A 19,278-nucleotide genomic window follows, 5' to 3' on the forward strand; every position below is an offset into this window, starting at 1 on the left:
AGTAGAGTATGAGAGAATAGATTGAGAAAATATAAAGACATGGCTCTCTCACACCCACCAAAAATTGTAGCAAAAGGCGACATGGCTGCTGTACAAGAGCTATGAGCTGGCTAGGAAACCACAACAAAGCAGAGGGGCAAAACAGGCAAATGAAAAGGAGACCCACATACACTGTAGCATAATCGACTCCCTCTTATATAATACTGTATAGATATAGATATAGATATAGATGTCTAACTTTTAACTAGCAACACATTTGTCCACCTATAGCAAGCTTTGTACACACATATATATATATATATACACACACATTGCGGAATCAGTATTTTATTATTAGAGTGGTAAAAAGAAAAATAATTTTTTTTACTATATACATAAAATATATATATACAAATTTAAATATATATATAAATTTAAATATTATAGAAGTAATTTTTAATAAAATGGAGAAGTTTTTTTTTGGTGCAAAATAAAAAAAAAAAATACAAGATGGAAGAAGAATGATATATATATATATATATATATATATATTTTATGCTGAGATTATTTTATGTATAAAATAATATATATATTTTTAAAATTATATGATAAATAATAATTTCTACAGAAATAGAGGATCATTACCCATGATCTTCTCTTAATTCCGTCTTTATAGACCACAATTGCTGTTTACATACCCTTGTAAGTTGTAAGACTTTCTCCCTCCAGTCTTTTTCCTCAGTAGCTAAACTTCTAGAGAGAGAGAGAGAGAGAGAGAGAGAGAGGATGGAGTCCATGGTGATGAAGAGATCAGCCCCTTCACTTGAACATGGAAGAAGAGTAAAAATCATCATGAGGGAAGCTATAATGATGTTAATAATGGCAGTCTCTGTTGGATATCTTATTATGTGGGTAATGACATCGACTCACATGTACAAGACATGGTTTGGGAAGATTCTTGTTAACACCAATTCAACTTACTTTGGTTTCCAAGGTTTGATTTCATCTTATATCTGTGCTCTGTTCGTCACTTCAAACATTATTTCATCATTCATTTCCATTCACAAGCTTTTGCTTCCATGGCAATGTATGTATTTTTTTTTTAATTACCAAATAATTATTAAAACTTACAAAAAAAATAAAATAATAATAATAATATTGTGAGTACTCGATAGTTTAAGTTATAATTTTATTAAAAAATCTTTTGAAGAACTCTATTTCAAAACTTATTTTTTTAGATGCAACAATTGATTTTTGAAATTGTACTTCAAAATGGTGTGTTTTGAAAACACAAATTCAAAATAAGTTCATTGAAATTGTGTTTTGAAATACTTATTTGGGTTGAATATCTAAATTGGCTGTCATCATTAAAAATTTCTTGTTCTAGAAATTTTATACCATTTACACACAAAGTTTTGATCTATAGGTCCAACAATTCTGGTTTACACATTCCCTGTTCTATTCATTGCTGTTATGAGTTGTGTATATCTCCATTTGGGAAAGCAAGTGAGTAACAATAGCACAGAAAGGTATGAAGATTACTTGCGATTTTCTTTTTATCAATTACAAATATATATACTTTTTATTGTTCCTCTAACATTCAATAATATTTCTCATATTCCACTACCTTCCACTAATAGAAAGTACCACATGGATATATCTTATCGTATATGAAAATTACTCTTTATTAACATACGCCCAAATAAGTAAATAATTGGCATTAATTACCTTCACTTGTATGGAAATATTGAACAAAAGTAGAAGAAAAATTAGGACATATAGTACTCCTCAAAGTATAAATAATTTTAGTATTTTTTAAGAAGCTAATAAATGTGATATATTTATTTTATATGGACAAAATTATCCCATTTTGAGGTAGGTAGGAATTTGATAATAAAATTATTTAACTATTACAATGTAGTGTTAAAAAAATAAAAATAAATAAATAATCACGTGAGGGCTCTGCCAACTTTGACCATAAAGGTTTGGACAAATTATATTAAACTCTTTCAAACTATCAATCATTTATATTTTACTTACTTAATATTTTAAACCTAACAATTACTACTCTTAAATTATTTAAATTTGAACATTAAATTTTTCTACTAGATATTTAGATGAAAAATTGTCAAGTGTTATATACATAACGATTATATTAAATTTTATGACCAAATTATCCTATTTTATCTTTTGTAAAAATTTAATATAATCATTATGTACACAATACTTGACAATTTTTCATTCAAATATTTGATAGATAACTAGCAGAAAGACTTAGATGGTGTTTGTTTTGAGGGATTGAGGGGTTTGGATTGGATTATTAGTTCATCCGCACTAATAGTCCGTTGTTTCGTTCAAAATTTTTGCACCGGACTATTAGTTCCAAATCCATTGAACTATTGTGTCCTAAAGGGGTGAGACACAAATGGAGGGGTAAAGGGGATATGAGATTAGGTGATGAAATGGTCATTTTGACTCTCTACTATTTGATGATGTATTATATTTAGTAAAATTTATTAAAATTTAAATGCCTCAATTTGAAAATAAAATAATTTTATTTTTTTAATTTTTTAAAATAATTTTTTATTTTATTGATGTTTTATTTTAAAATTTTGTTTATATTTTATTTGATTTTATTATTTAAATTTTAATAGATGTTTTATTTAATTTCATTATTTAATTATTATTATTTTTAAAATAAATTTATTTAAAATTTTAATTAAAAAATAACATATTTTTTTATTGATAATTTAATTTTTTTTTTAAAAATAAATTTATTTAATTGTGTAAAAAATAAAATAAAATAAACTTTTATTTAATCTAGTTAAAAATAATCAAAATATTAAAGATATGTTTAACATTGCTATTACTTAGTCAATAATTGAAAAGGGTAAAACAGTCATTTAAACATTTATCATTCTCTATAATATCCTAAACAAACATAGGATTCATATCCTATCCAATCAAATAGTCATTTCCTAACATTTAATCCCATGACTAAACAAACATGGGACATAAATTCAGTCCAACCAAATAATTCGGAGATAATGTATCCCAGAACTAACAGTCCGATGGATTCCAATCCCCCGTTATTCAATCCGTCCAAACAAACACACCCTTAATGTTCAAATTCAAATAGTTTGAGGGGAGTAATTGTTAGATTTAAAACATTAGGAGGGTAAAATGTAAATGGTCGATAGTTTAAGGAGGTTTAATATAACTTGCTCTTGTTTTTAATTTAATTTATTTTTAATTTTATTTGTTGTACTCTATCTCATTCTTTTTATAACAAGTTAATTCTAATTAGAAAAAAAAATTAATTGGAAATTATTTTTGTTTGGTTGAATTTTAAAAATTTATTTTGAAAAAATAAAAATTAATTTGACAATATATATATATATATATGTTTTCAAATTATCAAAAAAATTGTTACCAATAAAAAAATCATATAAAAATAAGGAGGGTGAAAATGTACAAAACAAAGAAAAAGAAGAAGAAAAAAAAAAAAGATGAAAGGCTAAAATGGAGGGAAAGAAACAAGGTAATTTGGTCTTATAAAAATATTATTCAATTTAGACAGTTTTTAAGTTTGTATTAGTTTCTATATAAGTAAAGATAATTGTACCTATTTAGGCCAAGTTTGGCAACTTATAAAAAAGTTAAAAAGTCAAAAAGTTACCAAAAAAGTTAAAAAGCTATCACTATTCACCAAAAGTCAAAAATTACGGCTGCACAATTCTCAATCTTAATTTTTCTCTACACACTAATTTATACAATTTTTTAATACACATTTTTTCATAAAAAGTCAAAAAGTTAACCCAAACATCCATATTTTTTTTCTTAATCTTTTAGTCTAAAATGACAAAAAGTACACTTATTTAGAATACCCCAAACAATCCCTTAATGCTTATTTAACATATGCCCTCAAAGGATATGTTAACAAAAACCTAGGTTAAATTACACTCGTAATCTCTATAATTGGTCGTTAGTATCAATTTGATGCATGTAGTTTTAAATACATCAATTTTATCCTTAAAATTTTCATATTGTGTATCAGTTTAATATAATTGATAAGGTCATCTTAAAATTTGGATATAATCATGGGGGCAAACTAGTCCATTTACTCATCAAAATGGTTGGTGGTTGACATCCGATTTGAAAATTGTCCACTTCCTTTTAAATGAATCATTTGCTTTTAAATTCTGTCTAATTTTTTAATAGATATAATCGATTGAATTAATGTAATCGAATGGACTATTAAATTAACATAATCTGAAAAATTAAATGACAAAATTAATACAATTAAAATTATGAAAATAAAAATTGACACAAGAAACAACTTACATGAATCATATATATAATCTACCCTATTTATTGTTTTGAATTTATCACTAATTTGAGAAAAGTAACTTGATGAATGTTTCAATGGTTGGTTTGTCTATGTAGGTGCAATGGGAAAACACATAAACTTGGTTCGTGGAAAAGACCAATGATCATCAAAGGGCTAGGGATTGTTTGTGGGATAGAGCTAGCCATGCTTGTGATGTTCATTGCACTCTTGGTTTGGTCTTTCTCTGCTTACTTGCACATCTTCTTCTCCGATGTCAGACGGCAAGTAATGCAAAAGGGCGATAAAATGTAAGGATCACCTTTCCAAAAATCAATAATAATCTTATGTTAAAAAAAATAAAAAAATTAATGTGTGATTCAGATTTATTATAATTTTTTTTAATTGCATATTAAATTTTTTAATACACTTTTCTACACACTTGTTATGAGTAACTTATATAATTTGTCTCTTTAGTTTCAACGATATTTCACTTGGATGCCTATTTGTTTCAATTTCGTGAATGTATTTCAATTGCATTTCCGTCAATTATCATTACTATTTTGAACCAAAAAAGATCATGCGAAAATTTTAAGAATTCTTAACAAAGAAAGAAAAACAAATAAATTTCACGAACATATAATTTTCATATTTCTTTTGAATTCTACTCTAATCTCTCTAGTTTCAAACTTGTCATGTTGAAATGGGAATGTAAGTGGAAGTTTGGGGTTTTAGATTTATGAAATTGAACATATTTAACCTAATATTATTGATTCAAGAAAAAAGAGGGGAAGGCAATACCCCTTTCTTATAGGAAAATATAAAAACATCAAAATTTTTAGACATAATTTGGTTTTAGAATGACGTAATAATTCTGTACAATTTTCCTGTTTATATATCAATTTTGTTTTGTATTTCGTGTTTTGTATTTTTTTTTTTTTCTAATATATCATGTTAGAGAAATGGTGGTTTTGGCAGATGGGAGGTTAAATTGGAAAGAGTTGGTCTAACACTAGGCCTGGTTGGGAACATATGCCTAGCATTTCTATTCTTCCCAGTGACACGTGGCTCATCATTATTGCCTATTTTTGGACTCTCCCCAGAGGCTAGCATCAAGTATCATATTTGGCTTGGACACATTACCATGGTCCTCTTCACCTCTCATGGTGTCGTCTACATCATCTATTGGGTTGTTGCCAACAAGTTTTCAGAGGTAATACTTAACCATTTTTCTTTTATTCATAATTATATCATCATTATTAGCAAGTCACAAGTACAATAAAACAAATTATGTGGTGTTTTCGTCCTTTTTTTTATTTGTTTGGAGAACATAGAAAATTTTGTTTGACGAATGGTTTTCAAAAATTGTTTTAAAAACAACTTACTTTTTAACAAACTAAAAAGTTGTTTTGGATTTTTTAAAACTGTTTTCACAGAATAAATATATATTTTAAAAAGTGGATATTTTCAAAATTTAGTTAATTTTGCGTCCTAAAACATATTAAATTTTTTTTATATAATAAATATGAAATTACGTATCAAATTTAGGCCTCGTTTAGCATTTCTTAAAAATGTTAAAAAGTCAAAAAGTCACTATCCTATTTAAGTCATATCATTTTATTTAAGTCACATCATTTCTCTACCACATCATTTCAAGCCCAACTCATATTTCATAAAAAGTACACTTAGGTCCCGTTTGGAAAGATGGTTTTGGCTATTTTAGTCACAAAAGACAAAATAAGCTTTTTAACCACAACAAACAAAATATCACATCTAACCCATAATCATTATACTATTTTCTCACAAAAAAAGTCAAAAAGTCATTCCCAAACCAAGCTTTTCAATCCAGGCTAAAATAGCCAAAAAAATCAAAAATTTAAAAAATCAACCCACTTCCCAAACGACACCTTATTTAAAACATCTCAAACAACCCTTTAATCTCGTGATCCTAATTCGGATGATTTGACGGGTGGATGGTGGCATTTATGTAATTAAATATTATTTTAATAAATATTTTGTTTTAAAATAATAAATTTTAGTGTAAGCATAATATTATATATATATATATATATATATATATATATATATTTTATATTTGTATATTACTAATGTTCTGTCATTGAACAATGCTATTCTTACAAATTTTATATAAATAATTTTTGGCGAAAATAATGACAGTGATGATTTTATAATTAAATGTTTTTTTAATAATTATACTTTTTAAAATAGTAAGTCATAATATAATTATATCATTTTTATACAAAATTTATATTACGTATTCTTATTTGTATATTATTACTCTCATTCCATCAACTGAAGTGACCTCGAAATATTGGCTTCAGACCCTAGGTTAGGTCACAAACAAACAAACAGAGCCCACACTTTTGTTTCACAGAAATCTCCATCATGAACGGTCCTAAATTCTTACGCTTCACTTATTGAACCTTTGTTTGGCACCTTCCTAGAATTTGAGGTTGTTCGGTCTTACTTGGGCTGTGTTTGGATTTGACGAGAAATTTCTTGAGATAGGAAAAGGGCGAGAAAATGTCACAAACATTTAACTTTCTTTTCATTCACTCTTTTCTTTTATATTTTGTTCTTTTTATAAATTTTTATCCAAATTATTGATTTGAATTAGGGATGGTCATGGATGGGTTTGGGACGAATTTGTCATTCTCCGCCTCTATCTCTGCCTTTGCCACCGCTTTCAAACACCACCCCTGCCCCCACTCCTGCTCCAATCTCACTATAAGTGAAATTTTTTAACCTCATCCTCACCTTTGTGGATATCCCCACCACATTTCAAATAGTTAAAAAAAAAATTAAAAATCATTTAAATTTTTAACATTCTTAACATACTAAATAATTTTTCTTATTTTCATATATATAAGCAGTGAAACTTTTAGAATTATTATTTATTTATATTTAAACAGAATCACATACTTTTAATATTTCTTTTTTATATTTAATTATATTATATATATACACATATTATTTATTTATATATATTATTAATTATACCGGGTCAGATTTAGATAAGGAAAGACGATACCTACCGTACCTCGCCTTACCCCCTTTGCGGCTGATCAAAATAAAATTTACTCCCGCACCATATAAATGTCGAATTAGATAAAATTTATCCTATTCAAACAAGTATAGGCAAACTCCCGCCTATCGAACTAAAATAGCCATCCCTAATCCGAACTCAACCTTATAGAACCACAAAAAGAATTGAGCAAAAAGCACATAAAATGAACGATTGTGGATCATCCTCAATAAAGTGGCCATATCTCCTTTGCCATCTACTTTGGTTGTAGCACTACTGTGGAGGTTAGTTTGTCGTTTTGATTTTGGCAATGTGTTAGTTTTGTTTTTTGGGCAAAAAGAAGCAAAAGTTTGAAAGTTGTGTTTGTTTGTCGTATTTTGACTTTTCCACACCTTTTGATCATGCATAATTTTCGGAATCATTTTGGTCCGTCCCCCTGTGAAAGGAGGACTTTCATCATAAATTAAAAGAATGACTAATATATTATTTATTTATACATTTTTCTGGTTACTTATTTATTTATTTATGAACGCAACAACATTACTGTAAATTAAATGGTGAGGATCTGGTTACGATCTAGGATAATATTACACAAACATAACTTCTATAAAAAAAAAATCATAGCTCATATGAGATGTCACACTATTATATATGAAATTTTTAGAAAAATATTTATTTTGTATAACATTATTTATGTTTGGAACCAAAAATGAGTATCACATTCTGAGAAATCTCATTCTCAATAATACGATTTGCACATAATTTCATTCTTATATTTGAATAATTCAAGAATTTTATTCAACAAAAAATATATTTTTTAGATTTTTATTAATCTAAAAAATTGAGTTAAGCTGACTTCAAAAATCAAAAATCACATTCTCAATTCAACTATATCGAAATAGTGAATTTATAAAGATTAAAATTATATTTTAATTTCTCTCAAAATCCATGTCATCCAAACATATTGGCATAAACTTTGAATTTTGAAATAGAATATTAGGACCCAGTTGGTTGGGTGAGTGACACATAACATTAAAAAACCTTGAATTGCATACCATGAATTGGGCCCAACTTTCTTTTTAGTTCTTTTTAGGTATAAGGTTTTTTTTTTTTTTTTTTTGAAGGTAAGTGAGCCCGCCTTTTAATGAGTCTCATACACTACTTTATAGTTCAAAATTTAAAAAATTAATCATTGTATTATATTATTTGCAACAGAAAATCATAACAAGATTATTGCAGGAAAAAAAAAATGAAGAGAATTCAAGTCCTCTCAAAGTTGTCCTATTCATCTTTGTAATTTTCAAATTTCATCTTAGAACAAACTTAATCTTGTATTGAAAATTAAATTCTTTTCTTTTCTTTTCTTGATGCAATGCAGGTGCTCAAGTGGAGTACCATCAGGGTATCAAATGTAGCTGGAGAACTATCTTTGCTATTTGGTTTGTTCTTGTGGGTAACAACCTACCCTCGGATAAGGCAAAAAATGTTTGAACTCTTCTTTTACACTCATCACTTGTACATTCTCTTCATGATTTTCTACATTTTCCATCTCGGCTTCTCTTATTCCTACACCATTCTTCCCGGTTTCTATCTCTTCATGGTCGATCGGTTCTTGAGGTTCTTACAATCACGACAAGGCATTCATTTAGTTTCTGCTCGTGTCATGTCGTGTGAAACTGTGGAGCTCAACTATTCCAAGAGTCGAGGTAAAGCTATAAACTATACTTAATTTGATGCCCGAGTTCTTTCTATGATCATTGATATGCATATTAGTAGATACGTTATTACCGTACATAAAGTGCAATTCTAAAAATATTGAATTCATCCTAGATGAAGTTTATAACAAGGGCGGGGCTACATGTATGTGAGTGATGTTAGATGACTACACCATTAAAATTTGAAGGAAGGAAAATTATAATATAATGGTACTAGTAGCTTTACAAAATGAATCTAATGGTCAATGATTGTGCCTCCTGGTTTTGTTTTCACTTCTCTTTTCTTATGATTGTTTTGGACAATTTGAACTAAAAAAGAGCTTTAAAATGTCAATTATTTTTGTATATAGACATAACATGGATAATTTTGGTTGACTTGACTTAAGTTCTTAATTTTGGCCTTGGGAGTGGACGTTTTTTTGGAAAATGGTTAAAAGTTAATTTTTTGACTTTTTTTTTATCTTTTTTGTGTAAAAAATATGAGAGTTAATATGACTTAAAATGGGTTAAAAACTGATTTTTGACTTTTTATTTGCTTCCCAAATGGCCCCCAAGTGATAGCACTAGTAGACAACATTGTCTACTGCCATATGGTGACATTGTTTTCACTTACTATTTTTCATAATTATTTTGGACAATTTAACCTTTAAAAAAAAAATCCTTTAAAATGTCAATTCTTTTTATACATAGACATGACATATGGACAATTTTTATAAACTTGTCTTAAGCTCTTAACCTTGGCCTAGGGCGTTGAGGCTGCTGGCCAACATTTTGTGCACTGCCATGGGTGGACCCATCTTGACCCTCATTGGGTCAGTTTTAATGTTTGCTTAGCGCACAATTGAACTATCTTTCTCTATAGTATTATGTTTCTGTGTTTTATTTTTACATACAATTTGATAAATTTGAATTACTTATGTCCATGTCAAAGGAAATATATAATATTATAGTGCATTATGTCAAAATTTTAATCCATTTTGTAAAACTAAAATCTACTCCACTAAATGATTGAAAATTCTAATTACACTACTAGTTTATAATCCACCAGGATGAATGCAAGTATTGACTTTACTGCAATCAATGCAATTTCTAGAGAAAAAAATTAAAATTTAAAAATCCTTACTTTGGTTTTGTTTTCAAAATCTATTTTTGATTTTTTTTTTATTTATGAAAAAATAGAAACTAATATTATTTTTCCTCAAAAAAGAGGAAAAAAAGGTATTCAAACGATGAGTTTTGTTTATTTTCATTTTATTTTATTTTTTTGCCAGTTTATTCTTAGAAAAAATTCAAAAATAGATTCCGATAATTTGAAGCACTTCTTTAGTAGGATTTTATTTACTTTGATCTTGTGCAGCTTTGAGTTACACTCCAACAAGCATCATCTTCATAAATGTGCCCTCCATTTCAAGACTACAATGGCACCCTTTCACCATTAGCTCAAGTAGTAATCTCGAACCGGACGAGCTAAGCATCATCATAAAAAATGAAGGAAGTTGGAGTGAGAAGCTCTATCAGATGCTTTCTTCACCATCTCCGGTGGATCATCTTCGCATGTCCATTGAAGGACCTTATGGACCTATTTCAACTGATTTTCTTAGGTATGTGCAAAATGTGAATACATATGGGTATGTTTCTCCTATGATTAATTGCATTTTTGGTGTCTAACGGTTGCATTGTGTGTCATTTCAGTACCCAAATTTTACCATGTCAATTTTCTCCTCAAAAATATTCTCTATTTAGCAAAAGCTAAGAAAATGTCTCGTTTTAATTTTTGGAAATTTTGTCTTTAGTAATTTTTTAAAAAACATTCTTCTCAGGTCTTTTTCTAGTTTGATTTGAATGATCTAAAAATTTTCAAAAATCCCCCCCCAAAAAAAAAAAAAAAAAATCACAGAAGACTAAAAAATATATTTATATTTTTTTACAATTTTGTCTTTAGTGGAATTTTTTCAAATCTTTATTTAATTTTTATGGTCTTCTAGTTTGGGAAGACCTAAAAGTTAAACTTTTTAAAAAAAAAAAAGAAAATTTATTATAAAAAAAAAAATCAATAAAAAAAGTTGACAAAAGGCATTGAGTAGTGCCATTCACGCCCAAAAATTATAAAAAAATGTTATGAATCCCAAACAATCTACTAAATTTTCTACCGGAGGTTTGGTAGAAAATTTGGTAAATTATTTAAGATCCCTAACATAATTTAAAATTATATCTACTTTTCAAACTCAATAATGTGACAATTTATTTGAATATCCAAGGCAACTCTAATTTTCATATTTTTTCTACTCATCAATCAATCATATATATATATATATATATATATATATTTTTTTCTTTTTGATCAGAAAAATAAAACCTTTATTGATGAACAAGAAATCATTACATCAAGAAAGAAAAGAGATGAGCGCAAAAAGTATCATAGCAAAACATATCAATCCTAACTAGGTTGGCACCAATATACCCACCCAATCCCTTGCTAGCACATCATCAAGAGTTGGTAAGCTACCAATCAAAGCCAAGAAAAAAACCCGCAATAAACATAACAAACAACACCAAAATCAGCACCAAAATACTAACATCAACACCCAAAACAGCACTTTACAATACCAAAAAGCAGCAGCAACAGCAGCACTACCAACAATCAGCAGCAAGTGGCAACAGCAGTAGACAAGCAGAGAGAGCTCCGAGCCCAACCAGCAACAGGGCATCAAACAAAGGACCACAACAGAACAAAACCTACAACACACCCTTCTTTAACAGCAAAGATCACTCCAAAGCTCAAGACCATCTCAACCTCCACCTATGCATACTCTGACCTCCCTTATGTTTGAGACCAAATCATGGATTGAAAAATGGACACCCTTCAAACTTGATTTGGCCCACATTGCCACTCTAACCTTTATAAGCTTTTCCACATCAGCAAAATTTGGATTAAGGCTATTGAATACACATTCATTCCTTATCTTCCAAATGGACCACAACATTGCAAAAGGTAACAGTTTCCAAACCTGTAATTCCAACTTTTTAAACTTAACCCCCACCCACCAATTCATCAGACCCTCCACATTTGCAGGTGTTACCCAACTGATTCCCCACCAATCCAGCAAATTTGACCACACCTTCCATACTCTTGGGTAATGAATAAGCGCATGAGAACCTGTTTCAACCTTAGCTTTGCAAAAGGGGCAAATAGATTCTTTACTACTTCTAATGACCCTAATGTTGTGCAAGAACCCTGCTGTTTTAACCCTGTCTTTCCAAGCTAACCACCCAAAAAATTGTACCTTTGGTGGAGCTACATTTCGCCACAACCACTCAGGTACTTTCAACCTATACCCACACCTAGCTTCACACCAAGTTTTGACTGACGCCACAAAAAAAAAAAAGACCTAAAGAGGCAGCCACCCAGATCAATGTATCATGGCTATTTGAACTATGATATGATGCATTTGACAGCATCCCTTGTAATCTAATAACTTTCTCCTCTTCCCAAGCTAAAAAGGGTCTTCTAAAGTTGAACACCCACTCCCCAGAACTCTGTCTTCTTTGAGCAAACTGCTTCAGAGATCCTTCCTTATCCATGGATAGGCTAAACAACCTAGGAAATTTCTCTTTAATTAGAATATTCATGTGCCACTTGTCATTCCAAAACTGAATTCTACAACCATCACCAATCTCTATCCTTATATTGCTTTCACAAAAGTCATACAGTGGATAGTTAGATCTTACTACATGCAAAATGTCACTCCAAATCCTGGAAACCTTCCCTTCATCTGCAGTGATCAAGTCAGGCAGCCATCTATCCCCTTGAGAACCATACTTGCTAACCAACACTTGTTTCCACAGAGCATTTTCATCCACCCCATACCTCCACCACCATTTCAATAGCAGAGCCTCATTCATCTCCCTAATCCTCCTACCACCTAACCCTCCTTGCTTTTTTGGTTTTGTCACTTCCCCCCATTTAACGATATGCATCTTTCTCTTTAGATCGGAGCCCGCCCAAAGAAAAGATGCCTGAATCCTATCAATCACCTTGGCCACACCTTTAGGAATTACAAACAAAGACAGGCAATAGCAAGGTAAATTAGACACTACTGACTTTATCAATGTCAACCTACCAGCAAATGACAGAAATTTTCTCTTCCAAGATGCCAACTTACACCTAATCTTATCAACCACATGTTGCCAAATCTTTCTACTTCGAGGACTAGCACCAAGAGGAAATCTTAGATATTTAATGGGAAGCTTCTAATTTGTGCAATTCAGAATAGAGGCAAACTCCTGAATGTTCTCATCATCCACACCCACACTACACACAACACATTTGTGAAAATTAACCTTGAGCCCTGATATAACTTCAAAACACCTAAGTGTCCTCTTGATGACTAAAATTTCCTCCTCCTCAGCTTCACAAAATATTATAGTGTCGTCTGCAAACTAAAGATGTGACAACTTTAACTCAGCTAGCCCTACTGATGCACCTTTCAATAGTCCTAACTCCTTTGCCCTTTCTAACAGAATATTGAGACCTTCAACTGCTATGATAAATAAGAAAGGTGAGATTAGATCACCTTGCCTAATCCTTTTCTGAGGAGAAAACTCTTCTGTAGGAGACCCATTTACTAACACAGAAATTCTGGCTTTGGTTACACAAGATATCATCCGATTTTTCCATTTATCTCCTAACCCCATATTAGACATCATAGAAAACAGATAATTCCAGTTCACTGAGTCATAAGCCTTTTCAAAATCAACTTTCAAAATGACTCCTTTCTTCTTTGTCTTCTTCCACCAATCAACTACCTCATTTGCAATTAACATCCCATCAAAAATGTTTCTACCACCCAGAAATGTTGATTGTACCTCACCAATAACATCTGGTAGAACCTTTCTAATTCTTCTTGAAAGTACTTTAGCCAAAATTTTATAAGCTGAACTAACCAAGCTAATAGGTCTATAATCACTCAATCCTTTGGGACTATCTTTTTTAGGGATCAAGGTTATGAATGAGCAATTCAAACCTTTTATTAACTTTCCATTAGAATGAAACTCCTTCATAAATTGAATCACCTCACCCTTCATATATTTCCAACACTTCTGGATACAAGACAAGTTAAAACCATCAGGTCCAAGAGTTTTGTTTCCATTACAATCCTTTACTGCTTCCCAAACTTCCATGTCAGAAAATTCAACTTCAAGTGTCTCCACAACCTTTGATCTACTCACTGTTAACATAGAACCAGCAAGCTTTAGCCTTGATACCCACTCTTCTTTGAATAGCATAGAAAAATGCCTTAGCACTTCCTCTTTCACTTGATCAGGCTCCTCACCTCAACTCTAACCCCATTAACCTCCACTGAATCTACTAGATTTTTGGTGAATCTCCTGTTAGCACTTAAGAGGAAAAACCTTGTGTTTTTATCCTCATTTAATGTCCCATCTAATATTGACTTCTGCAGCCATATCCACTCCTTTCTCCTCCTTAATTTCCATACTAGACTTTTGACCTCCCTTCTCCTTGACACCTCTTGTGGTAGCAGTGCTCTTGATTCAGCCATCAAGTCCAAATCGTGTAATTCATCCTTTGCTTTCATGAGCTGGCAATCCACATTTCCAAACACTTCCTGATTCCATTTTTTTAGATCATTCTTTAGACATGTTAATTTCCATACAAATCTATAACCAGCCCATCCATCAACTTGTGAATCTGACCATGATTTCTGCACTACTTTCAGGAAACTAGGATGTAAGGTCCAAGCATTCAAAAATCTAAATGGTCTTGGCCCCCAATTCCTATCATCCTCCCTTGTATTATGGGGCAATGATCTAATACATCCCTAGGCAAACCCCACACTTTTAACTTAAACTTCTCCAACCACCTCGGATCAACTAAAAACCTGTCAAACCTACTCCACCTCTCCCCTTCAAGTGAATTACACCAGGTAAAACTTCTCCCTATCATTGGCAAATCATCTAATTCCATTATCCCTCCCAAATACTCCTCTTCTCTCAGATAAATACCTAATTTCATTAAAATCACCACAAACACACCAAGGTTTTGGGAACCCATTTTTAACATTAACTAGATTCAATTCAATGAGGCTAGTAGACTTGGATCTATTGTCAAACCAGCCATAAATGTGCAAAGTAGCCTTCATGCCTGATGCAGTCAATATTTATTATTAGAATCAGTTGTATTTTTTGAACGAGAAATTACACCTCAACAAAAGAATGTTAATTTCACATTTGGTTCCCCACATTTCATGGTTTCAATTTATAAATAGCTTTTCTTTTTCTTTTTTTTTCTTTTTTTTTCTGAGATGTAATTTTTTTATTTCAAAAGTATATTTAAAAATCATTACAAGCCCTTAAATAATGAAATAAATATTTTCTATTACAACTTTAGAATGGAAAGATCTCAATCTATTACGCTATGTTTGGTAACTTAGGAGAGAAAAGAAAAGAAATGATTACTTAAGTAATAAGAGAAAAGAAAAGAAAAGAAATGATTGTAATTTCTCTCCTTTTTGTTTGGATAAGTAAGAAATAAAAGAAAAGAAATGATTGTGATTTCTCTCCTTCTTGTTTGGTTAGATTTCATTAAGAGAAAAGAAAAGAAATTATTTTATGTTATATTACCAAAATAACCTTTTTATATTTTCAATCATTTTATTTCTTTTATTTTTATAGGGGTAAAATTGGTATTATGAAAATATAAGCATTTGTGGATTTCTTTTCTCTCCCAATCTCTCCACTTTTGGGAAGATTGAAAATAAGGGTTATGAGAGAAATGAGTTTCTCTCCATTTCTCTCTATTTCTCCCCATTTCTCTCCACTTAAGATAACCAAACAAGGAAGAGAAATAAATTTCTCTCTATTTCTTTTCTTTTCTCTCCAAATCACTCAATCCAAACACAGTGTTAATTTTGACAATGAATATTACCAAAGTCACCCATCTGAACCATTTTAACACACATCTAATACTTTAAAGTCCAAACTAAACATAATTAAAGTGTTGGAGCTCAAATGAACCAAAACAATTAGCCCGTACTTCTATGGCGTGCATTGGTGACTTGGTATACAAATTGTGGTTGCAGGCATGACATGCTTGTGATGGTTAGTGGAGGCAGTGGCATTGCTCCATTCATCTCCATCACGCGTGACCTCATCTTCACAACCTCAACCCTAAAATCCACCACCACTCCACAAATTCTTCTCATCAGTGCATTCAAATTTTCATCCGACCTCGCCATGCTAGACCTTCTCTTTCCACATTCCAAAAACCCATCTGAACTTCTCAACTTCGAACTCCACATTGAGGCCTACATAACAAGAGAAAAACAACCCATATCGGAGAACGAACAAAAGCCTCTCCGAACCATCCGGTTCAAGCCTAATCCCTCAGATGCACCCTTGTCTCCCACTTTAGGCCCCAATGGTTGGCTCTGGCTCGGTGCAATCGTGTCATCATCTTTCATCGTCTTCCTTCTCTTCATGGGGATTCTTACCCGGTTCTATATTTACCCCATCGATCACAACACGAATAGGGTTTACTCGCACACTTCACAAGCTATGTTGAATATGTTGCTCGTATGCATAGCCATTGCCATGACAGGTTGTGTAGGTTTTGTTTGGAGCAAGAAACAGATAGCCATGGAAGCAACAAAACAGGTTCAAGATATGGAAGGTGGAAAGCTAACTAGGTTTAGTGATGATAGGGAGTTGGAAAGCCTACCTCACCAGTCTATTGGCAAACCTAACAATGTGCATTATGGTGGAAGGCCTGACCTAAAGAGTAAGTAAAGCTTTCTCTAGAGCACATGTAAATAAAATTCAATTTATTTATGGTCTACGACAGTTCAATTTTAAATTTATACGGTACATTATACTTTCATGATAGAATTATAAGATATTTTTAGAGAAAACTACACCATAGTGTCAATCAAAATTAATTACAAATAAATAATAAATATTAATAATATTAATAATTAAAAATAAAAACTTTGACATAAATTTGTAATAATTTTTTTCTCTCCTTACTAACCAGTGATTTCCCCATATTTTTATGGTTCCTGGAATTATTCTTCTCCAGAGTGCCAGTCCATAACTAATTCAAACTAGTAGTTTAAGGGCATGGGCTTGTCCCCCTCTCCACGATATAGACTGGATAGTATTGTCCACTCCGTGAGGCCCATGAAGAGTTTTGTTTTGATGTGATTTATTTGTTTTGTTGATTTATATGTGTTGATCATTCATAAAGGAAAAAAATCAGATGGATTTGTTAATCATACCCATATTATTTCATCATGTTTTAAAAAAATGACGGTATAATTTTAAAATTATATACTCCTCAATTTTTTTAAAGACAAATATTATAAAATCATTTGAATATGATTATTGAATCAATTTATTTTTTTATGGATAATATATACCTAAATACATTTAAAATAAATAGATTAGATCATCAAAGTGGGAATCATAGTGGGTCCCAAATACACAAACAACACTGTTGAGTCTAAATTTCGATAGAAGATAATCTAGTTTAATTATGCCTCCGTTTGGGAAGTGGGTTGGCTTTTTGGCTTTTTGGTTTTTTTGGCTATTTTAGCCTGGGCTAAAAAGCTTGGTTTGGGAAGGGCTTTTTGGCTTTTTGGCTTTTTGGCTTTTTTTTGTGAGAGAAGAGTGTAATGATTATGGGTTGGATGTGATGTTTTGTTTGTTGTGGCTAAAATAGCCTGTTTTGTCTTTTGTGGCTATTTTAGCCCCAACCCACTTGCCAAACACCACCTATGTATCCAAACCGAGTTCGAACCTAAATTCGAATATTTTTTGCTTGAGCTCATTTAGTATGCAATTCTATATTTGAGCCAATCTCAAGCCTCAATTTGAATTCACTCCATTATTTAGCTCAGTTCAATTCATTTGCAATCTTACAAATTAACTGAGGTGGGTATTGCAGGAATTTTGTTAGAGCGCAAGGAGTCAAGTGTTGGAGTTCTTGTTTGTGGGCCTAAGAATATGAGACATGAGGTTGCGGCCATTTGTTCATCTGGGTTGGCACACAACTTGCATTTTGAGTCCATTAGTTTTAGCTGGTGATGTGATTCACACATCCATTACAAAGATGAATGGGGCTTAGAAAGTGAATCTTCAAAAATGACATAAAGCGTAATGTATTGTTGAGATCTATGTTTATTAAAGTTCATAAAAAATGATTTGTACATTCAATATTTGTTTCTCCTTTATATACTATGTTTTTGCATATAGTTGTTCAGGCAACTTGTAATAGTATTATTATATTGGAGTTTTGGGTTCAACCTCGCATATAAAATATAGATTTTATTTAAAGTTTTTTTATGGTATTTTGTATAATTTTTTTTTTTTGGAGGAATAGATTTTACTTTATAAAACTAATTATAGGGGATTAGAGTTCCCAACATTATAGATATATTACTGAGAAATTAATTCGTTAATTGGCTTTAATTCCTTAATTATTTCCTTCTAATTGAAAAAAAATAAAAATCCTTAAATAACTGAAAATAAGTATTTGACAGTAAAATACAAAACTTAGAAATGCCCTCGAGTAATTAGTCCCTGCCCATTGGGTGGTTGTCTCCGGATTGATTAAAATAGTGGGGTCCACTATTTATATGGGAGAAAATCGAGTGATGATGATTTTATCATATGTTTATATTTTGTAATATGATTTTATTTATTTTACATAAACTCGACAAGCTCATCAATTTATTGACCTTGCAGCTTTTTCTATCACTAGCAATTTCGCTGAACTTTCTCAAACGAGTCCTCATTTCTTCTCCCACCTTCAACACCATAGCGCTTTTTAAAGACTTATGTAAAGTTTGACGATATAAAAATAATTTATCTTTTTATCTTTTTAGTATAAGAATTAACATTTTTGTCGATTAAAAAATTGGTCGTTAAAAGTTTATTTTTGGTCGGCAAAAGTTATCCGTGATCAATTTTTTTGGTCGCTACTTTGGTCGTCAATTGAGGGTCGGCAAAAGTAATTCGTGACCAAAATTTTAGTTGGTCGGGAAAAATTAGATTTGCCAACTAATTTTTTGGTCGCTAAATATATCATTACCGCGACTAATTCATTTAGTCGTGAAAAGTAATATTTTTCCGACCAAATATGTTTGTCGCCAAAAACAAAAAATCGGCGACCAACTGTTTTCGTCCTCAAAAGT

The 19,278-nt window shown here is 31.0% G+C and overlaps 1 protein-coding gene across 1 annotated transcript; it reads left to right on the top strand.

The window, feature by feature from the left end:
* The first annotated feature begins 66 nt into the window (after positions 1-66).
* LOC114268049 (ferric reduction oxidase 2) lies at positions 67-18,418 on the top strand. Its single transcript, XM_082917062.1, has 8 exons — positions 67-973; positions 1,406-1,508; positions 4,426-4,617; positions 5,285-5,519; positions 8,731-9,058; positions 10,425-10,668; positions 16,168-16,865; positions 18,030-18,418. Exons 1-8 carry the CDS (start codon positions 766-768, stop codon positions 18,167-18,169), a joined length of 2,148 nt encoding a protein of 715 aa, XP_082773188.1. The 5' UTR covers positions 67-765; the 3' UTR covers positions 18,170-18,418.
* The last annotated feature ends 860 nt before the right edge of the window (positions 18,419-19,278 follow it).

The sequence above is a fragment of the Camellia sinensis genome, chromosome 2, assembly GCF_055761805.1.
Source record: "Camellia sinensis isolate YWXY chromosome 2, ASM5576180v1, whole genome shotgun sequence".
Lineage (NCBI taxonomy): Eukaryota > Viridiplantae > Streptophyta > Magnoliopsida > Ericales > Theaceae > Camellia > Camellia sinensis.